This window comes from Colius striatus, chromosome 15 (genome assembly GCF_028858725.1).
Source record: "Colius striatus isolate bColStr4 chromosome 15, bColStr4.1.hap1, whole genome shotgun sequence".
Classification (NCBI taxonomy): domain Eukaryota; kingdom Metazoa; phylum Chordata; class Aves; order Coliiformes; family Coliidae; genus Colius; species Colius striatus.
Genome location: NC_084773.1, coordinates 8,962,733 through 8,986,682, shown reverse-complemented (window position 1 = coordinate 8,986,682; position 23,950 = coordinate 8,962,733). Strand labels below are relative to the sequence as shown.

General features: G+C 34.5%; 1 protein-coding gene across 1 annotated transcript in view; it reads left to right on the top strand.

Moving 5' to 3' along the window:
• ERC2 (ELKS/RAB6-interacting/CAST family member 2) overlaps positions 1-23,950 on the top strand; it is a 311,703-nt gene that overhangs the window by 160,201 nt on the left and 127,552 nt on the right. The window contains exons 11-12 of the mRNA XM_062008749.1: positions 1,635-1,646; positions 16,302-16,437. Of these exons, the coding sequence (XP_061864733.1) occupies positions 1,635-1,646; positions 16,302-16,437 (148 nt within the window). The remainder of the gene's footprint in view (positions 1-1,634; positions 1,647-16,301; positions 16,438-23,950) is intronic.

Genomic DNA, 23,950 nt, shown 5'->3' with positions numbered 1-23,950 from the left:
CTGCCTGTGGTAAACTAATCATTGATACAGTTTAGGAAAAGAAAGATTGGATGTATTTGCTTATGGCAACATCATTATGAGGCATCTAAATAATGAAACAGATCACTAAATAATGAGATGTGAATCCTTATATGTCAGAATAAACGTCTGCAATAAGATAGGAAAGTATTAATGTCATCAAGCACTAGGGAGACTCCATGTGGAACTCCGCTATCTACTTCTCATCAGTCAGGTTGGAGATGGTTGAAATAAGAACTGGAAACAGGTGCAGAGAGGGCTGATGGGATGATGATGGAATGGAGTGCTATGTCAAGGAAGAATCTAAACAACAGTGGTTTGCCTCTCTGATAGGGATCCTTCTCTATAAATATGTGAAGGGGTAAGCACTGTGTTCAAAGAAGTGATTTTAGTAGAAGTGTGTTGTATGTGGTACAATGGATATAAATTATTCATTAATAAATTTAAACTGAAAAAAGAAATTGGTGAGAATAAAGTGTAAATTGCAAAATCTTGGATCTGCTTTTCTTCAGTGATATGTTAGATGATTTGTGCTTTGCTTGATTGAGTGTAGCTTCTCAACAAAGCTTACAACAATATGATATTTCATTTAAAAATGCTATACTAGCTATGAGACAAAAAAAAGTTTGTGTTTCAAGCCAGAGGTTTATTTTTTATACTCCTCATATGAAGTGGTAAGTTTTCAGTAATAACATGTACGTGCACTTAAACTCTTGGGGTACAGACTACAATTAATTCATTTTTAATTGATTTGGGTTTGAATTCCACATGATACTTAAAGTTTATTGCATAAATGACAAAACATCAGCTTATGGAATGATAGCATTAAAAAAATGTCTTTATGGCTTTTAAAAGATTCCCCTTTCATAAATGGATGAAAAACTGTGCGTCAATGACAGCTTTCAGGATTAGTCTCTCTGAGTGTCAGATTTTTTTGTCTGTCTTAATTGAGAGGACGTGTTAGGTATTTTTTAACAAGTAAGTTATTGAACAATGGAGTATTTTCAGTGATGAAGTATTAACCTTGTTCTTCAGACGAAAGAAGAAAGTCTCCGTCAGCACTAGGAGGGACTCTGTTTCCTTAAGAGGTCAAAATCTATGTCTTTGATCATTAGGTACAGTGCTTTATGAACTTCTAAATGGTATCTTTGAAGGAGCTGCCAAAAGGTTTAGCTGTTTTGGCTTTCACGGAAAGGCTTGATGAATGTGGGTCACCAAACCTACATTGGTTTAAACAAGGACTTTGTGGTCTATGATGAGATGTTTGTGTTGCCTTGAACACTACCAACATGAACTGAATTTATTTGTTCCATTTGATGTGTATATACATTTAGGTGGTTATGAATACAGATGGCTTTCCACAGTCCACAAATAATAAGATGTATTTTACTTTAAAATTTCTGTTTTATTCGGTGCACAGCAAAGATTTACTGCTATTGAAATTTTATTTTACTTCTCGCTTTCCCTTTTTTTTTTTTTTTAATTAACTTTGCTAATATAACATCTGCTTGTTATATTTTTAAAGAACTAATGTGTTCCTCCCTTTATTCTCTTTTGCTGTCTTCCTCCCTATCTGTTTTTCTCCAAATTGCTGCTTTCATCCCTACTCCAACCAGCTTAACTTCCAGGTCAGTATTTTCTGCTCTCCTACTTAATTACATCTTCCACAATGAAGATATTCATTGATGCTTTATTTATTTAGCCATTTGATTCCATATTAATAACTTCTGTTTGTATTTTTTGGTTTTCATTTTTATTCTGCTTTTTCCTATTGTGAAGTTTTTGGTCATTCTATTTCTAGATCAGAAACTTTACAGTAAATGAATGCTTTTGTCAAAAGTCTGTAAGAAAAAAATGTTTAGCAACAACATATTAAATTCATATGTTGTTTTGTGTGAAGATTTTTTTCTTCTTTCAGTTTTACTTTTATTATCTTTGTTTAGGGAGTTCAACATTGGTAACAACTTTTTGGTAGAAACCCTGGTGGACTGAACAATAACAATAGTACACAGAGAGATTTATACCTAAGATCAGAGACTTACTATTAACACTTTACCATCACTTCTTTTACTGTTACTGGAAATATAACAGGTTGAGTTGGAGTGGTTCAACTTCTGGTTCAGCAATTTTTAGCTGCTCGTTAAGGGACGTGTATGTATATATTATATATGCTGTGTTTGCAAATAGCATTGAGTCCGATTCATGTTTTTCTTATTTCCAGGTTTTAGATTAATTTAGCTGCTGTTTGTGCTTGTGCACTTTTTTTTGAGTAAAGTTATAATCTTATTAAATATTATTACATGTCTTGTGGTGCTTGTTGAAAGTAAAAATTGATCTAGCCAACATTTTTTTCTCTTAGTAGGCCTTGATGTTATTTTTTCTTTCTCATACTTATGAATGACTGTTAAGTGTAAGTTAGAGAACTCTTAAAACGTCTGCTTGGTATTTTAGGGACTAATAACTTTATGTTTTGGAACACGCATTATTTTGCATCGTCCTTTCCCTGTTCATTTCTAAACTTTACTTGCTCTTTTTTTTTTCTTTGATGGGTATTGAAGACAGTTCTATACTCTTCAGCTCATCTCTTATTTTCCAGTTTCTGAGATAGGTGACTGAAACATGCCCAAAGTTTCTGAGATAAGGGACTGAAAGATTTTACGTACTGAAGGAGTTGTGCTTTAGACAGGAACAAATCTGGTTTTTAGTTGTTATCAAGGTAGAAGGTGTTTACTTATTTGTAGATCAGTCAGACTGGAGTATAAAGGAGAGTGCATACTCCAGACTTTTCAGATGTATTTCAGCTACCGAAGTTTTATATTTGCCAATGTGGTTCCAGGTATCCGGTTGCCATGCAGCACATTGGACTGGAATAGTGGCAAATGTCCAATCTGCCTTTATAATATGTTCGGCTCTGAAGTTTCATAATTTTATCAATAAATATTTCATACACAGCAGAGTTCTAATCATAGATACAAAGCTTGACAGTTTGTGAAAGTTTTGGTATCTTAGTCTCAAAACCAAGCACAGTTTACATTTCATGGTTCAGGCGTGTCAGGGAAGATTCTGACATGGATGCTTTGAAACAGTATGGAAAAGATGACTTATTATGAAAAGATGGAAAACACGAGGATTTTTTCTTTTCCTCATGTGCTTTAATGTGCATCACAGTTGCAAGTTTCTTTTCAGATGGAAAATTTTGTTTCTGAAATGTGAGCCTTATTGATTGCAGTATTGAATCAGATGAACAATGTTCTTTTTATTGTCTATCTACGATAACCACATTTTTATGTGCTTGAATGGATAGTTTTTACACCTGAATTAAAAAACTAATTTATTTGCAGAGTAGTTTTAGAGTAATAGTTCCAGGAGTTAAATAAATACATTTATTGTGGAGTTGACTGTGGTGAAATTATTGTTTGAATATGACCGCTCTGGCTTTTCTCTCAGAACATTCTCAACATTGATTGACAATCTCTCAATTCAGAGAGATCTTAAAAAGAGGTATTATGCTATGTAGTTGTCATTTTGGTTGATTTCACTGGAACTCAGTGATTAATATGCAGAAACATTTGTTCAGCGTTTGAAGGTGCAATTTCTGTTATGTTTTATTGACCTAAAAAACCAGCTGACCTCATTGAGGAAAATTGTCCTCATAACCCTGCCAACTTTCATCCCAAGATTCCCTGATAAGTTGTGGCGTTTGGTTAGAGTTTATTGTGGGATTTCAGTGAAGTGTTAAGTTTTTGCACCTTGAAGCATCATTAAAGGCAAAACTTAATTTAAGAAACATCTATTAATTTTTTAAATTTCTGTTAATATATTTTTAACTGTCATTTTAGTAATCCATATTTCTATGGGGTTAGAACAATTAAAAAATGGTGCATCTGTTTTATAACATGACAGACTATTGATACTGATGACAAACAAGAAAATTCAATTCATTGGCATAGCACTCCCCCTGCCTCATGTGCATCTACCTATATAGTAACAATTATTCTGAACATAATAATCAATACAGTATTTTTTTTTTTTCCATTTACACTAGGTTATATACTTCCCAAACTTTCTGCCTGAAAATGAAGAGGAGATGGATATTTTTTCAATGTACAATATACTGACCAGTGCTAAAAATTTTCCCACCAGCCTCTGATGTTGGCCTTCCTAATTGTTTCCGTGGGAGGCTAGAGCTCAGTGAGATGTGTAAGGCAAGATTTAACAGAGTTTTAAATTTAACTTTCGAGCCTTCCACAGTTTTGTCAAATGTCAGTTTGATGGTTCCAAGGGCAGAGTGATATGTTGTTCAAAGATAATTTCCCTGGAGAAATTGAGATAGTGTACTAATGAAAACTGAGAAAATCTGTGATATACATTACTCTTCTGAGAGACTGGTTATTCTAAGTGAGAAACATAGTTGTCACATGGGACAACAGGCAGATTGTTGTCATATTTTTCAGTTTTAGTCTATCTTCTACAAATACAGAATCAACATTTTAAGATCATGAACATTTTAACATTTAAACATTTTGGAAGAGATGAATATTTGAGAAGCTGTTATTTCTATTTATCTGATTATGTGTGTGGTTTTGAATTTGTATACATTTACATTTCATTTTATTTAAGAAACGGTAATGTCAGTTTATTTTCTTGGAATTTTACCCTCTTGAAAGAAACCACAGTAGAATAATGATGACATATTACAAAGTAAACAGAAATCATAGTGATAAATAAAAAAAATACAAACAAGTCTCTGGGACTCTATAAGACATTTTTCTTAATTTTTATCTCTCTCAGTCCTAAACCCATCTGTTTAGATGTATACTTTTTACTTTCAGTTTTCCTGAAGACATACAGAGGTTAAAATTGTAATTTTGGAGGTGACCAGAAATGGATTGTTTAAATAAGAATATTTTATAATTTCTCAGTATTGTGCTCTTTTTTTTTAAAATTTGATTTTATGTGTAAATACTATATGTAAGTAAATGGATAGGAGGAGAAAAGAACTCTAGCTCTCTGAAGGAAAAATAGCCAATGTGAGGTGGAGCTGACACCACAATTCTTTGTCAGGGAGGAGAGAACATTAGGAAATGTTGCTCTTTCCATTTTGTGGTTACTGATTTTGAGAAAGAGTAATACTTCTTAAGCTTCTCTAGACCTGCTACTTCCACTAATTTTTCCCCAGAGGGAGTGTCCACAGAGCGTATTTCTTTACCTCTTGACTGTGTGAATAAAGTAAGTAGACGTATAGCACTCCTCTGAGAGCTTGATGACTGCCTGGGTGCAATGCTGTCATGATTCCTTGTGTACAGTGGAGGGGTGTGTGAGTGAAGAATCATTGTGAGATAGCACAGCTTACCCTCAAAAAGCTGTGACTGAAAAGAGACAGGGGAACTAATTTTAGGAATGGGGTTGTTGGTGGGACAACTTCTACTTGCATTATTTACTTCCATAATGCGGGAGCAACATGCCTGGACAATGTAATTGTGACTGAATAGAAATATCTGATCTGAATTTATAAGGTGGAGTCAGTATGTCAAACTAAAAAATCATGCAAAATGTACCTTATTTATTTGAAGGTCTGAACTGGCTACTTGAAAAGCATGGAAAGTTTGATTTCTGTATTGACTGATAATGGCTTGCTTGATTCCGAAAGCTGGTAGGTTGACCCAGGAGTTGCAGTTGAAAGATTTGATTTAGAAGAAAAATGCAGTGAAACATGGAGTGCATCAGAAGAGCTTTGATCCTGATTTCTGTCAGGCTGAACTGGACATGCTGAGGAACATTTGGATATAGAGAATAACTGGAGAAAGTCAGGAATTGGTGTTTTTTTGGTGGGGCTTTTTTGTGTATTTTTGATTATTTTGTTCACTTTGTTTTTTGTCTGTTTTTTAAGGAAAAACAAAAAAGCTTAGCTGAAAGACAGCTGGAAAGGATCTGATAAGCCGCAGCAGGATTGCAAGTCCTTGGTTGAAAATATCAGGCAACAAACTATTTCACGTTACAGTTATCACTAATGGTATAAATTAATAAAATAGCTGAGCAAGCAATTACCATATTAAATCAGATCAACTATCCTTCTCATCTAGTGTCTTGTCATCAGCAGTACATGTGCAAAAAAAAAAACTATTTAAAAAAAAGAGGAACATCAGAAGAATCCTGGGTCACGCAAGAGATGTGTGACAGATCAATCTATCTTCTGGTATGGATTTCACACATGTTCATACCAAGTGTCATCCAGTAAGAATGTGCTGAGAGAGACAGTAGTGCAATGCACTGTATTGGAGTTTCAGTGGCTGCAGTGCAGATATGTGTTGAAACAAAATGATATGAGCCATAGTTTGGAACAGGATTTTAGTAGATTTTTTTCATTCATGCATAATCCTCATATGGATGTTTCTAGACTCTCTCTAGGGCTTTTGAGGGAACTGCATCAGACTAAACACTTCTTAAAGATTTTGGAAAACTTCCCAAATTGTGTGTTAGGGAAACCCTTTCTTCCATGTTTGAGTCTTTGAGGTGAGAAACGTTTCAGTGACTTCTGTGACACTTGCTTTATTTTGACCTGGCAGAGTTGGTGGTTCTTGCAACACAACAATATCTTTTTTGTGGTGCATTGGAAATGAAATAGTTATCACACTAAAGCACTATTAGAACCTGAGTATTAAGAAATCTTAAACTAGGCTTTGAATATATCAAATAATGAGACTTGTCGGGTGGGGAGGGAGAAGAAGTAATTTGAATTTGTGCCTCTTTATTTTTTTTAAACCTGGCAGTACATTTGCCTCTGTGTTGTGAGACATATAGATCTGTGTGGGCTGCAGGCTTGTTGCTTTGAGTGAAACTGAAATAGCTGTGTAATCTGTTGGTAACAAGAGCTTGAAATGTAATGAAACTTTGAATATACTAAAATTCACTTATCTTGACTGGTACTTCCGGGCATTACAGCATTTTCACATTCAATTGGACTATTAGGGATGTAGGAATCAAATTCTTTGGAGACTTTGAAAAAGATTGTTTGGTTTGGATGATTTTTTTGGTCTGTTTGCAGTGGTCATTTTGATTCCAGTCTGTCATATCAACATAGAGAGAACATAGAGAGTGGGGTGCTTCTCAGTTGTCCTGATGAATGGTAGATGGAGCATGAAGGGTGACAGGGAGTTTCCTGTAGTCTCAGCTTCAGGTGAATGGCAGATAGAAGACCAAGTGCTTTTCAGTGAGATATAACAATGTTAACTTCCTGTAATAACATTCTCTGAAGCATCTAACAGAATAATGGCCTTTATTACCAAAAGCTAAAGTCAATTTGTCCAGAGTTAACCAGAGGTTATTACCTTTCTCCAGATTCTGTTGTCCAAAAGGCAGGAAAATGTTATTCAGTTGTCATAAGCTTATTTCTTAAGGAAAGGTCTTAGTGTCACGAGTTAGCTTTCCTGGCAGTAGCAGCAATCCAGCCTCAGGGTAACAATGTTTTCTGCTCTTTCCAGGAGGCATTGACTCAAACTTCCCTTCTTATCCCATATTATAATAGACATGCCAAGGAAGCTGAGCTTCTCCCATTTATCTGGGAATTACAGGCCTTTCAGCCTGACTTCGGTGCCAGGAAAGATTGCAGAACAGATCATCCTGACTGCCATTGTGAGGCACATAAAGGACAATTAAAGGTTCAGGCCCAGTCAACATGGCTTTATGAAAGGCAGGTTCCATTTGACCAACCTGATCTGCTTCTATGGCAAGGTGATCCCCTTAGTGAATGAGGGAAAGGCTGTGGATGTGGTCTTCCTGGACTTCAGTAAGCCTTCAACACAGTCTCCCACAACATCCTCTTGGAGAAACTGGCTGCCCAGAGTTTGGATGGACTTACTCTGCAATAAGTGGAAAATTAACTGGATGACTGGGCACAGAGAGTGGTGATGAATGGAGTTAAATCCAGTTGGTGGCCAGTCACCAGTGGTGTTCCCCAGGGCTCGTTGGGATCTGTTCTACTTAACATCTTTATCAATCATTGGGTTGAGGGGTTCAAGCGCACCCTCTGCAAGATCCCTGATATAAAACTGAGCAGGAACATAGATCTATTTGAAGGCAGAAAGGCTCTTCAGAGGGACCTGGACAGACTGCGTTAGTGAGGTGAGGCTAATTGTAGGAAGTTTAATAAGCCCAAGTACCAGGTCCTGCACTTGGGCCACAATAACCCCATGCAAACACTCCAGCCTTGGGGATGCATGGCTGGAAAAGGACCTGCGGGTGTTAATCGACAGGATCTGAACATGAGCCAGCAGTGTGCCCAGGTGGCCAAGAAGGCCAATGGCATCCTGGCTTATATCAGAAGTAGTGTGACCAGCAGGATCAAGGAAGTGATTGTCCTCCTGTACTCGATGCTGTTGGAGCCACACCTCAAATACTGTGTTCAGTTCTGGGCCTCGCACTATAAGAGAGACATTGAGGTGCTAGAGCATGTACAGAGATGGGCAACAAAGCTGGTGAAGGGTCCGGAGAACAAGTCTGGGGATATTTAACCTAGAGCAGGCTGAGAGGAGACGTGATCACTCTACAACTATCTGAAAGAAGGTTGTAGTGAGTTTATGGCCAGTCTCTTCAGTAATGAATGATAGAACACGAGGAAATGGCCTCGAGTTGTGTGAGGAGAGGTTAAGATTAGGTATTAGGAATAAGGAAGTACTTTTTTACCAAGAGAATTATTAAGCATTGAAACAGACTGCCCAGGGATGTGATGGAGTCACCATCCCTTGAGATGTTTAAAAGACATGTAGATGAGATGCTGAGGGATATGGTTTAGCTTAGCGATCAGTTTGATAGTGTGAGGTTAGTAATTGGACTCAATGATCTTAAAAGTCTTTTCCAATCATAATGATTCTATGTGACTATAGAATAGATTTTGTTTTCAAGATTTTTTTAAAAAGATCAGACAGAACCACTGTAAAACTGAAGTTGCATCACAGGTTAGATTGCTTAATTATAGCTTTGGGGCTTTCTTAGGCTCCATTCTACAGAATGTTGCTTGTTTTTTTTTGTTGGGAATATTGCATCAGTGCTGAACATGTGCTTGGTGTGGGTTGTGGATCAGTTGTGATAGGGCTTCACTGAAACAGTTCACACTGATTTGTTTAGCCTTGCAACATATAAACATTTTTTTCCTGAGTTTTGAAGATTCCCAGTTTGGAGAACCAGACACCTTCTTTTTACCCCTTTTTTTCCCCTTTTCATTTTTGATACTGAAATTGTGACACCTTGCTTCAGTAAGGAATACTCTTCTGTACAGCTTAAGACACAACAATTCTTTTCCCACTCTTAACAGATGAACAGTACATTCTGTGTTGCTGTGACATGACACATTTTGCCAATCAAAGCATCTCACAGAAAAAAATAATTGTGTACAATGGGGAGATGCCTTCACAGTTCTGCAGTCAGTAGATTTTATGTTACAAGGGAAAAGGCAAATTGCTTATTAAATACAACGTTATTATTTTATACGTCAATAAAGCTTAACTAGTTTTCTTCCTGTGATTCTAATAATTACTCTCTGCCACTTTATATTGGCATAAAGCTAGACAGATGGTTTGGCCTGTGGTGTAAAAGCAGTCAAGCTTCTCAGCATCATCTACATCATTAAAAAAACCATCAGTCCCAATATAATTTTTTGCAATCAAAGAAAGAATAAAAGTTATTTTGAAGCTCAGCTCTGTTTGACATGCTGGCTGTGTTTAAGTATTTTCTTCATGGTTTGGATGATGGTTTTTGTTTTTGCACTTAAGGTATTTATAATTTTTTATCATGGCAATTGTATTCGTTAAGAAATTAAGAAAGGTTAAGAATAAGAAAAATCCTCAAATGTTAAAAGATGTTTGGATACTAATAATTCCTTAGGTTATAGCGTCTGAGTTGAAACAAGAACCCAACTGGGACGGTTTTATAAATGAAAATGACGGCACAGGAAGATACTACTTAGTGTTTTATTAAATTTTCTTAAATATTAAGGAGACTAGAGTCTAGCTTATTACATGAATTTAGCAGTCAAGCATGAGGACTTTCTGTTAGAAAATTATGGTTACGTGACAGTATGTTACGTTTTCTGTGTCATATCAAAATTTCAACCCATCATGGATGTAAGCTTTCTTACCATCATAGTACCAATTTTTCCCCCCAAAATCCATCTGTGACTTGTAAGTGAATAAAAAAATGTCCTTGCATATTTTTGTCAGGAGCACGTCTGTCAGTAACCTTCTTAATATCTCTTGTGATATTTGTAGTTTGCTGGAGTCTACTCAACCTTTGTTTTTCAGTTTATACATTGGTAGTAGCAAATACATTTGTATTTTAGGAAAATGCCAGAAACTCTACTTGACTCTGCTCACAACAATGGAAGTTCTGTCTTAGGGAATTCATTGAGATTTGATCTGAATTTTAAAGACTTACTCGTATGCTTTTGTCTTTATAAAGCAAATAGGAAACTATGCTTACTATCATTTTTAAGACAGTGAGAACTGAACTTTCGGAAATATTTATACTGAGTCTTACTGAGGTAATGTAGTTCAGAATGGATATTCACATGGACAAGATTTTCTGGATCAAGTCTTCTGCATGACTGGCTACTGAGATTCAGAGTGTCTAGTAAAATGTGAAGATTTGTTTTATTGCTCATGGATGTGAATTGTTTATAAAGGTGTGATTATTTGTAAAGGAGAGATATCTATTAAAAAGAAATATTTTTTTGAAGTAGTGATGCTGATAACTTTCTACCCAGTGCAGGTCTAGAACAATAGAATATGTTTCATTATTTAAAATTGTGCACTGAATTAAATTTTAAAATATATTTTTGAGACTTTTCTATTTTATGGAATTTATTTGTACTGACAAAATTATTGGATTTTTTTTCTGAAAAGATTATTTTGAAAGTTTATTGTACTGTGATTTATTTATTTTAATTTGTTGAGACATACAGGTTCCAATCATACTGGAGAATTTTTTTATTAACTTTTAGCCTGCTGGTCTTATTGTAATGCTGTTTAATGTGACGAAAATTATTATAGAGACATATTCCTTTAGAAAATGTTACAGGTTTTGCACTTGAGAGTATTTTGCATGTCTGCATTTTTTGAATGCTTTGAGGGAAAAAAAAACCTTTATGAAATAGTGTAAAGGTTATACTAAGCATGTAACACTTACTTTTGGCTGACATTACTAACTTTTTGTCCAAGGTACCCAAGTGGCTAATTAAAGCTGAGAATTTAATGAAACAGCGTGTTTTTCTATGACTATCAGAGATGAAAGCATTGGAATTTATACAACTATTACACACTACTGTAAAATGAAGTCTGAAAGATCCTCACATATATGTGGAAATTGAATGTTACTATTTGTCTTAAAAAGTTGAACTGAAGGAATTAAATGTACTATGGTTAGAAATATGAGATTGGTTTTCATGCATTTCCGGAAGAACCAGAGAACCCTCAAAAATTAACATGGTTAACTGTAGTTATTACAATTAGTGATATTCATACTACCAAGAACTAAGTGCTGCTACTGTTTTGAAACTTATGTACTACTGATCAAGGGTCTGGGTCTTTAAGACACTGGTGTCTATTTCTTAAAAGGATGTTTCAATAAAAAATTAAATAGAATGAACAGACAGTATAAAGGCATCTTGCTGTTTGCACCACAAGATTAAGGAGCTCTAGGTTCTTTGATGTGAACTTGTTAGGAGACAAAACTGTAAGGCTGTAAGAATTGTTTTCTTTTCCCTTGACCTGTCTTCATATATATTGTATTCTAAGTATACCTAAATATTTAGCAGTCAGAGATTGGTGATTCTTCAGCAGAATCAGAAATTGGAATGGCTGGAGTCTATTGATTCATGTGTTGGTGATATAAGGCTATTTTTCTGAATAAGTTGTTGAATGCTAAGGAAGACAGATGTGTAGGGATTGTTGTGGTTTAGATGCCTGATTCTAAGCCTAGTGCCCAGTTGAGGTGGAAATTAATGGTTGTGGAGGATTCTGTGTGTTCAGAAAGAACAAAGAAAATTATCGGAGATCAAGAAGATTCATCAGGAGAAATGGGGAATTATAACTAGCCAATTTTTGCTGGAGTAGCAAAGCTATGGTCTTCTATCTGTTTATCATTCAGAGCAATGGCTTGATCTAGGTTTAAAAAATAAATAAATTCAGTTTGAAGTTTAGTGAAGTAGTTTCTAGAGAAATATGTTACTTTATATAATTTTTTCCTCTTTATTAGGAATGAGAGAATAGGTAATGTACTATAAGAATGAAATTATATATGGTGGATGTGCTTACATTTCAGCTCTGTTATTGAAGACAGTGTAGTGCCACTTTTTTTTTTGTCCATACATGTAGCTGAGAGATGTTTTATGATAATTGCTGACTCGCTACATAGGAACACAAACAAACTTAAATTTGTTATCTGAAAAAGTGTCATTAACCATCCATTTTAATATTTGTCCAACGTTAAGACTCTATGTAAAGTGTTAGCCATCTACATTGCTTTTTAGACTGCTTTTTTCTTTCTTAAATGTTATGAGCTCAGAACATCGTTTCTTTAAGCGAAATGTGGTGTTGGCACCACTTCAGTGTGCTCTGGCCTTGAGTGCTTTGGGACTAGTTACTAGTTACAAATTACAATCACAGCATAGTATTCTACAAGAATTAGCTTGAGGTGACTGTAATGCCTAGTTCAGTGATTAAAGAATTTAGATGACTATAAAATAGTAGATACCCAACTTTAAAATGAACTGTATCAGTATTCAAAAATCAGAAAGCTGCGGATTTCATAGTACTGCTGTGAAGCAGTTAACTATTAAAGAAAGAATATTCTTGCATATATTTCAATACAAGAATGTGGTTAATGTGTGATGGTAAGATCAGTTCTGCTGACCAGACTCCCTGCAGCATACGTTTCAGATTTTGAAGACATATATCCTAAATAGTAGTATTTTATTTGTTGTATTCTGACTAATGAATTTTGTGGTCCTATAGCTTTAAATTGAAATAGTGTAGCAGAACACAGGAAACTAATTATTTATGATAAAGAATAATGTAGACACAACTATGCATATCAGCATAGCTACCAGTAAACTATGTGGACATTTCATATCCCATATGATAGTGACATGCTATTTTTCAATGATTATGTACTGTTCTCAATTATTTTTCTGTTTCTCCTGCATAATTTTTACTTACCCTAATCTTCTGGTTTATTCTAAAGTATTTTAGAAACAGAGCCATGTGAAAAAATCAGAGCAAGCATACTCAAAAAATATGCTGGATCGAGGATTATATTTTATATATTTGTTGTTAAAAAAATGATGGGGAATGTCTTCTTGTATCTATTTTCAATACTGAACTTGTATACCTTTCATACAGGCCTGAAAGAAAACTAGTCAGCTAGGCTTTTTAACTGTAGCATTTTCTTTTCATTTCCCTAGGCGTGTAGTCAGTTGTGAAGAAAAGAGAGGCTATGACACAGCTTTCTTTTATTTCCTTCTCTTCAAGATTTTGCATATCACAGGCACCAGATGTTTTCCTCTGCAACTTTTTCATGTTCTACTTTTCATTGTGGCACTAGACAGAAACTGAAATGGGAAATTGTGAGAAGGAAGGGTGATGAAAGAAGCAGTTAGCATTGGCATAAAATTGAACTGTTTGCAAAGATTATAAATTAATTTATCATTTACTCAGCATTAGATTGGAAATTCTTTTATACTTTAACAAGACAAAGTCATATTACACCACCACAATGTCTGCAAAATACCATACTTATATTTGAAGTTATGAAAATAATATTTTTCTAATATTCATTTTGAGTTTATGCTGATAAAGTCTTTGCTTTCAATTATGCAACATGAATCTATGAAAGAGAACTAATTTTTACTTCGAGTGGTGGGAAACATCTAATGTATATTTGAATACTTGCTTTTGAAAGATACGGCATCACTCTAAAATTCTGGAGGAAATTCAGTAAATTTAGTAAAGGTAGACAACTGAATAGCTACAGCTATTATATCCTTTAAGACTTGCTTGCTTATTATTGGCCAGCTGTGTCTGGATGTTGTGTTTTTCAGAAAATTAATGTTTCTTAAAACACTATGATAAAATACTGGTGAGTTATTTTATACTGAGGTAGATATGTAGGCAGATTTCCTCTGAACATCAAGTAGTGTATTTTTTGTTCTCGAGTGTATTTAATTTGAGGTATGATTCTATGATTTAAACACAATGCCAGAAATCTACCAAGAGACAGCTGTAGTCTTATACTGTGTCCTTGAGGTGTTATTTCTTAGAAGTCTTGCAAATTGTTAAAGGATTTCTATAAAAGAGAGCCTTAGGTGTATGTTTTATTACAACTGTATGTGGGTACTACAAAAAAATGTTTGAAAATATTTAAGGAAGGTATAAGCTAAGGTCTGAAATTCGCCAGCACTGCAAAATGCTAACTCCTGACCAGAGTTGGTTCAACCTGGACAAGCTCAGCTGTTCATCTTCCAGTCACTTTCTGTGCAATATAGAAATGATTCTACTAAAAATAAGTAAATTTCAAAAGGATAGTGTTCTGGTGTTTTGGTTTTGGTTTTTTTTTTTTCCTGAAACTGTTCAGTTTTCTGGTAACAGTGTCATTTTGGGGATTCTTCTGGCTTTGTGGTATGTAAAGCCTTCTTAAATTATATTGCTAACATTAAAAATTGAGTCAAATGCTCTAAAGAGATGATCAGTTAGGCTAATGTATCTTTTTTGTGCCTTATCAAGCTGATGCAAACTGTTGAACAAAACTGTTAAATAAGTCTGTATTTTAAATAGAGGACTTCATTCTTGTCCTTTTAAAACATTACCTGTGAGCTTGATGGGGATTCTTTTAATAAACAAAGATTTTTATTTTTCTAATCAAGTTGAACCTGCTGTATCTCCAACTTGTACATAATATGTTTCCTAAGTATTTTTAATACCATGAAACATTTATTGATTAGGGATTTGTTGTTATTATTTTCAGTATAAGTAGTGAAAAAATACAGTGGTAAAACAAAGAATCCACTGATAAAAGTAAATATAAAATTGATCTAATTTCTTTAGCATAATAAAATCAGTGCAAGAAATATATTCTTTTTTTTTTTCTGATCTGCAATCAACAAAGACATTTTCAGTGATCCTTTTGGTCATTGAATAATATTCTCTTCATTTGCCAAAATAGGATTAGTGAGTAGATCTCATTAGGAATTTGCACATGACTTACATATAGATAAAAGGGAGCAAATTCCTCTAATTCAAAGTCTAAGTCAAGAAAATAATATCTAAGAATTCAAGCAGGTAGAAAGCATTGCTGCAAGGATATTTTTTCAGTGCTTATCAGGCAAAAATAATTTCACATCTTACTTAAAAGAATGTATGCTACATACTAGAATCAGGAAAGTTTCTAGTAACTTAATGATTAAGATTCACAGCAAAAGATAATTGAAACAATTGCTTTGTTTTGTTTTGTCTTTTTTAATCTGGAGTACAGTTTTAACAAAAGAAAATATATAGCGGTGGTAAAGATTGTTTCATTTTCCATAGAAGTTACTTATAAATCTATTTGTAGAAGGAAGTCTCATTATTAAAAAAGACAGAAATACAATGTTATGTACAAAACTATTTGTAAAGGCAGCCTTTATTCATCATGACATATTTATGACCTGAACTTGTACCCCATCACACTTTAATCCTTAGAAATGTTGTATTTATAGTGCAGGTTTTAAAAAATAGAATTTCACAACATACATTAGTCATCAAACAAAATCACACAGAATCACAGAATCTTAAGGGTTGGAAAGGACCTTGAAAGATCTAGTCCAACCCTGATGTCAGAGCAAGACCACCTAGAGTAGGTCACACAGGAACTTGTCCAGGTGGGTATTGCCTTCACCTTCTGCTTCTTTTGAAATTAATGCTACTTAAAGTACCCATTAAAATTGTCCCCAAACTCACTGAGTGTGTAAGGATTGTTGAATAATCTCCTTCTCTTATGTTTTTTTCTGCATAGTGCTTAGAATATATATTAGTAGTTGTGAGAAGGCAAAAATATTGTAGACCTTTACCATTGTATAATGTGATGGTATTACACTTGTTTTGACATATCATCCTAAAAACAAGATGAAATTTTGTTGTTTATGTCTGATACTTGGAATACTTGTATCTGTTGAGGTATTGATGTGATGTGTCAAAATTGATATATGGAGAAGTGATTACAGTCATTAACACTAATATATATGTGTGTGCAATTCTTAGACATATGAAGGACCAAAACAAGAAAGTCGCCAATCTGAAGCACAATCAGCAAATGGAGAAAAAGAAGAATGCACAGTTGTTAGAAGAAGTTCGTAGGCGTGAGGACAATATGACTGACAATGCTCAACATTTACAAGTGAGTTAATTTTTCAATTATGTTTTAAAACTATCAAAGAAAGTATGCTTGTGTTTTACTGTGTGTCTTCCAGGATGTATGACTCTCTTCCCACAAAGAGCTGATGGCTCTCCCCTTTCCCACCAGAAGATGCACTATAGACCTCAGTTGTATCCATGAAATACTTATTAATTAGGGTGAGAAAAAAACAGTAGAATTTGAAGCACTCTCCTCACAGGGACTGTATTTTACTGATTTAAAAGCGTGTGAGTCATTAAAGCTTGTTTTGGGGAAAGTCAGAAAACACAAAGATAATTATATTTTCTGGATTCTATTTCTGTGCCTTTCACAGAAATATATTCACAAGGCATAGTGAGGTTATATAGTGTGTTTATGAATGTTTAGTGTGTTTCAATAAGAAATTGTAGTGTGCTGTGATTTTTTTTAGATTTTTTTAATTTAAACCTTATTTTTCCTTTCTTTTTTTTTTTAACACTGAGCATATACTGACATATCTGAGACATTAAGTCTGTAAAATGCAATTTAGTTTTTGAAGAGCATTTGGTTGTATAGCAGAAATTCTGCCATATTTTCTAGTGTAGAGATTGAATGCAAGAATATTTGAGACCCACACAACTTTTCCTGCTTAATGTTTCTAAATGTTGCTCCTCATGTAAATTCCACTGTGTGGGAGTGAAATTCTGTATCCACGGGGATATCATCATCTGGTTGCATATTCAGATCATTTTATGAGTGTCTTATTAACTTGGAATAATACAGAAACACAAAACGGTAGGGTTTGGAGTGAGCTCTAGAAATCATCTAGTCCAGCTCCTCTCATAAAGTGGGTATACCTAGATCATGTCACACAGGAATGCATCCCAAACAGGAATGTATCCATGCAGGTTTTGAAAACCTCCTGAGAAGGAGACTCCATGACCTTCCTTCATGGCACCATCCTGTGCCAGGGCTCCTTCACCCTTAAAGTTTTTCTTTCTGTTCAAGTTGGAACCTTCTGTGTTCCAGTTTATGCTTATTACTCCTAGTCCTGTTGATGGACACTACAGAAAAAAATGTTGCCCTATCCTCTTGACATCCACCCTCTAGGTGCTTATAAGTGTTGATGATTCCCCCACAGTTGTCTCTTTTCTAGGCTGGACTGCCCCGGATCTTGCACCCTTTCCTCATAAGAAAGATGTTCTAGTCTTATGCAAGCAAATCAGATAGCTTGACATTGAATAATGGAGGTAACCTGACTCTGATGTACATTTAATCTGCCGATGCAAGAGTCTTTTAATTTCAAGTTTTTCACTGGTATGATTTATTTGTTTTGAATCTGCAAGGTAGTTACAGATATTAGGTGAGAACTTCACACCTTGTTCTTATATCAAACTGTTAAGGAGGTGGTTGACTGGTTAAGAAGCCAAACTAACTCGAAAAGCTCCTCAGTTAGCCTTGATATAAAAAGGAAACTTTTTCCCTAAGAGTGGTTTTAAAAAAAACCATCCTCCTCTGTGGAGTTGTTTAAAGAGCTGGTGGATGCTGTTATGATTTTGATTGGCCTGCACAGCTTTTTATTTCAGGGTGATTTGGATGTCAGGCTTTTGTACCTGGTCACAGAAAACTATTTCATGTATTTGGCATAAGGTAAATGTTTACTCCTATAATATTTAGCCACAAATGCCTGGGTGCAGGGATGGAACACACCTGCTTTCTGCAGGTCTGAGTTTGCAGCTTCATTTGTAAGTATTCCAGATTTTAACTTATTTCTATGTGTGTTCGAAACGATACATATGATGCAGTATGTAAAAGATAAACTAATCTTTCCTACCAACTCAAGGATACAGTACTCACCCCAGGAAGCTGAAGTTCTAGTGATGTGAACATAAACAGAATTCAAATTATTAGGATATAAGAATTGACAAAATGAATAATCTGACAGTGTAGACTATTTGACAACTCTTACTAAATTTCAGCTTATAGATAGTATATAAAGTTAATAAAATGTTGTAACAATAATGATCTAGGGATTTAAGTGAGTCAGAGGTTGTGGGAGAAGGGAGACACATGATGTAAGATATATGATATACTTGGAAAGACAATTTTCTGTGAGTATGCATCTGCTAATAAAAGATAAAATTAGTATTTCAATAAATATTGATTTAAAATCTTAGTAAGCCATAGGGATCTGACCACTTTTTCTTGTTACTGTTTATACCTTCTACTATGTTTAGTAAAAATATCCTATATTTATAGGCATTTATAACATGTAGTGTGTACTTCCTGCAGTTGTGAATGAAGTATTGAGCTGTTAGGGTAAAGTATATCCTAGAATTCTCTGGACTGATGAAATGACCGTATTTGTTGACTAGCTGTGATAACCAGTCTGTTGGCTAGAACTGAAGAGCAATTAGGCTGGTCAAATTGTCAAATTACGTTTACTCCAGCTAGGTATCAATCCCTTTTGCTGAAGTACTTTTTGCTGAAAATGATGCCATAAGAAGGTTAGTAGAATTGTCCATACACCATTCAGGACAAACTGAAACAAACAGCTGAAATGCCATCCATTTTGTACAGCTAGAATAGGGGGTTGAAGCTCTACCCATTCAGCTATCCACTTGCTTTCTGGTAGGTCTGAAGAAGTTCAGAAGTCTGTAGTTTCTTTGAAACTTCAGTAGTATGTAGTAGATCCTAAGGGTTGCAACATTGTGTATATTTGCGACACTTTCAGCTGTTTTTTCAGATAAAAACATCAGTACTAGCAGGCCAAGGTTGAGTCTCTTGATGGCCCCATCACTGCTGTGATGGAGAGTGCCCTGGGATGCCTGGGGAGGGAATTCATTTTGGTCTCCCTCAGCTATCAGCTATAATTGTGAGTGATGCTTCAGGTGTGGTTTTGGGGGGTTATTTGGATCACTATAAAATTGGAAACATCAGGGAACCAGATTTCCGATTACTTCTTGGGAATGAAGAATAGTTGTGAGGTTTTCTGCTTTTTCCTTACACAAATTAAGGGCAGACCTGTGCAAATCTTGCCAGACATGATGGTCATATATTACATAAAGCATCACAGCAGGAGAGCTGGCCCTCAAACACTTGATCATGAAATTTTTTCAGGATGGTGTATCTAACATGACTTCATTTTTCTCTCTTTTTTTTCTCTGTCTGAAAAAGATAAGCCTTTTGGAGAAATGCTGAGCTAAGAAATATACAGGTATCATGTCATAAAGCTATGCAGGATCTCTGTTGAATTTGATGGTCTTGTTGAATTCAAGTATCATGTATGGGCAGCTTGCTCAATGCTCTAAGCCTGAAGTACTGTGAAGCAGATTGTGTACACGTGTACATTTTCTAGGTGTAAATATTGCACTTTTTTAAACAAAGTTCAGCAAGTCAGCCTTGATTTGTTACTGTACATACTGAAGGAGGCAAGAATTCTAGTTGTTCAGTGTTTTCATATTGGCTGGTAGTTTAGGTAATGTCTCAGACATGATCAGGAGAAAGTCCTATCATGAAAGGCAGAAAAACTGGGTAGTTGATATTACGACTGTCTGTTTCTTGCCACATCAGTATCTATGATGTCTTACTCAATAAAACTATCTCCCAAGAGATTTCACAGCTAGTCAGTGTGAAGTCTTGAACTTCAATTTGTTTCTTTATTTTTCTCTCTGTGCTTCAGCATATAACTCTCATCTTTGTTATAGTTCTAGTAATACAAAACTGAACAAAAAAATGAAGATATAGCACATAGACATAACATATGGCAGTGTGTTTTAAAATAAAATTGCATGGCCTAAACAAGGGGTATAGCTGACATAATTTATTATGATTCTTGTCTTAATGCAAGTGTATTTTCTACTGCATTGTCTGAAACCTTTTGAAACTATAATATTAATAAAAAGAGGAAGCTAGGGAATGAAATGAAGTCTCATGAATAAAAATGAACAGAACAATGTAATCAGTTCAGAGACAGAGGAAACAGTTGTGACTGTTATACAGACAGGCATTAGTGTATGTAGCTGACATAAGGCAGGAGAGAATTCATTGCATAAACACACAGCTTTGTATTTATTAGTGCTGAAATACATTTGCAGTGGGAAAACTCAACCTTTTAGGAGGTTAAAATTGCGAGTTATTGTGTTAAAAGTGAATTCTAGTTTAAGCATGCATCTGAAGGTGGACCTATTCCTCTCCAGAAGGCTTTAATAATTCAGACTGTTTAGGAGGTTCTGTATATTTCCATCTTCAGAAGGCTGGTCATTTTGTGTGAAAGATGGAGATAAGACTAGGATTTTACCTTTTATACACCATTCCTCTCTTATTTGCACAATGTGCATGCAGGAAACACATGTTATGGTCTAGCTCTGAGTAGAATTGTTCCCTGCTTCTCATTCAGTTGTGGGCAACTGATAAGGGGAAATAGGTGTCCATACTTGATTTTTCTTTCTCTGTGTTATGAGCAATCAGAACACACAGATGAGATATGATGGAGACAGATTTGGAAATACATACAGATGTAAGAGAAAAGAATAAAAATTGTCCTGCATTGTGAAGATCTTATCTCTTGATTTCTACTATCAGATAAAAATATTTTGAAATAAAAGCTGGGTTTTTTGCAAGTCTGCAAGACTCAGCTGCAACAAGTCTTTCAGTCTTTGTCTAAGTTTATAAAGAATCACAAGGTTTTGGAATTAGTTCAGTGACCAATTAAGAAGGTGAGGTAAGCTACACTTAGAATGAATTCTTCCTTTAAAGCTCCCAAGGACTTGTTTGTGGAAAATAAAGACTAGAACCTTTATGGTTGTAGTAAGTTAAAAACTGACTTTACAAGAGCTTTTCTGTATTAACACAGAAGCTTTTAAGATTGAAGACTGATGGTCTTATGTTATAGATGTTCTATTTGATACTGGAGCCAATGCATACTACTACCTTATTTTCAAAGTCTCACAATAAGTTTTAATTTTTATGATTGGATACATTTGTTCAAGCTATTGCAAATATTCTTTAGAAAGTGAGTTGATTGAAAGTTAAGTGATTAATTTTTTAGAATTTTGGCCAAGCTCTCCATATATAGTATATTTTGTTAATGAAATAGCATGCAAAGAAATGTAGAAGTCAAATTTTATGCTAATTTTCCATAATCCATCTTCAGAATTATACTGATTTGATTGCTTGAAAGCTAAAGCGTATTCTTTTATGCTTTGTTTTCAAACTATAGGTTCCTTGGGGACTGTAAAGGTTCATCTTTGAATGGTTAAGCTGAAATTTGAGCAATTTTAAGAGAAAAAGTGTTCATGTACACACTAAATTGTTTTACCCTTATAAAGCAAGAGTTATTTACTAGCAAAGGGATAGAACCCAGCACAGTAAATTAAACAATTGTGTGCATTAGTGATACATTCATGAGTACTTTCTCTAGCATTTCTCTGCTTCTCTAATTTTTTTAGCTAGATGTTGACAAATTAGTGTAGCTGATAACTATAAACTCAAACATGTCCGGCCTTCACACTATGTATAGCTTATAAATTTCACATAGTTCAGGGAACTTCTTTCTCTTGTGAATATCTAGGAAAAAGGCAAGAATTGCATTTTCTCAAATGAATCATTTTCATGTAGCTGAAAATAAATTTTTAGTAGATATTTTTAAAAAGTAGGACTTAAAACTATCTTTTCTGTAACACATTGATAACCAATGTATTTAAAAGATGTTCAAGTGAAGGCTTAGGCAGCTGGGAATAGAAAAAAAATACATAAGCCTGTGAAATTGTAGTACAATATATTAAAAAATTGTTAGCAGAAGAGCATACTTAGAAAATTCAGACTAATCAAATCAAACACATGTAGGACTATTGAACGTACAGGTAGTGTACTTATCTTCAAATTTCTAACATTATATAAATAAAAATTCAAGTTGTAAACATGAGTGAATATTTAGAAATTCTCCTTCCTTAGTGTGTGGAAATTCCATGAGTTGGGGATAAATTCCATATGTGTTGCTGAAACGTGTGTTGAACTTCAGCCAGTAGCTTAAGATTATGTTGAAGAAAATATTTCTAAAAGGTTTCAGATGAAGAAAAGTATTTCAGAGTCTGCAGAGGTCAGAAGGGTTGATTGTTAGGTCTGAGGATCAATACCAGAAGTGAGGTTTTTTTTCTTTGGGGATTTACTTTGACATTTGTTTTCATTGTGCAGTGTAATCCCCAGAAGCCAAAACTACTCTTGTTATAAAATGTACCTATAGACAATCTATGACCATCTCACTTGAAGATCACTTTCTACTGGACTCATAGTCTCTTAAATCTTTTTTTCTTGGTTGAAATTGGTAGGTGGACAGAAGGGACTTGGTGTTCTGTGCTACGTTAGTCTAACTAGATGTAATAAAAAACTATAGTGGGTAAAACATTATCAGTACAACTGTTGTATATAGTTGCCATGTCCTTTCTTTTGTCTAGACTATTACATTACATGAATATGTATAAAATAGCATGAATTTCAGTCTTAGAACTCTCCCAATTTATTACTGTTGTGTTTTTAAAATACATGGTATTACAGAATTATTTTATGTTTAGATTAAATAAGATATTTTACCACTTTAATAGATACTTTGTTAGTTGAGAAGGGGTTATATGGTAAGGCATTGGAAGAAAAGGTCCTGTTGGAAAAGTAAAAACTACAACAATAGAAAACAAGAAAAAATTAATGTGATTTTTTTTTTCTTCTCAATATTTATGTAATAACTCACACATGTGGGAATCCCATAGTCTCCAGGGGGCAATCACGTTCAACATGCCTCAAAAGAAATAATTCAGTTAAACCAACTCTCCCTACCCAGCAATAATTACCGCAGGTTTACACTGAGATATAGTTGCAAAAGGTTAGTCAGTAGGGCATCTGCAAATCAAGTCATATGTCAACTCTACATCAATAACCTCATTATAATAGATGTTAGTATTTCAGCACATGACTGTCCAATATAGCATTCCATGTATAGTTCATTTTTAACTTTTACATTGAATTATAGCTTGTCTAATACTTTACTAACTTATGTATTTAAACACTCTGTATTACATAAATTATAATAAATGACAAAAACAGTGATTTAGATTGAAATTCTGCAAAGTGAAATTGCAATAAAATGTCTGACCCTATTTGTGTAGCTGTCTTCAATATAAGATGAATATAGTAGGTTTAACCCTGTAATATCAAAGCAGTATAATGCATGCTTATTAGTGTAGATTTTCCAATTTAGGCATTAATTAAAAATTTTATCTATACTTTTTCTTGTTTTGAGGTTTCAAAGGTGAAAGCTATTTCCCTATATATAAACTAACAAAACAAAACAAAACAAGTCTTGTTCTAATAATACAACTGATTAGATAAATTCTACCTAATTCTCTCTAAAGTGTATCTCTGTGTATTTTGTTAGATGCCTAACTTATGCAGGGACTATAACATTTTTGTTGAAATCTTGATAGGCTAGATGAAAATATAATAACTGTTTAAAAACCTGTCCTTGTGATCTGCATCAAGTGCA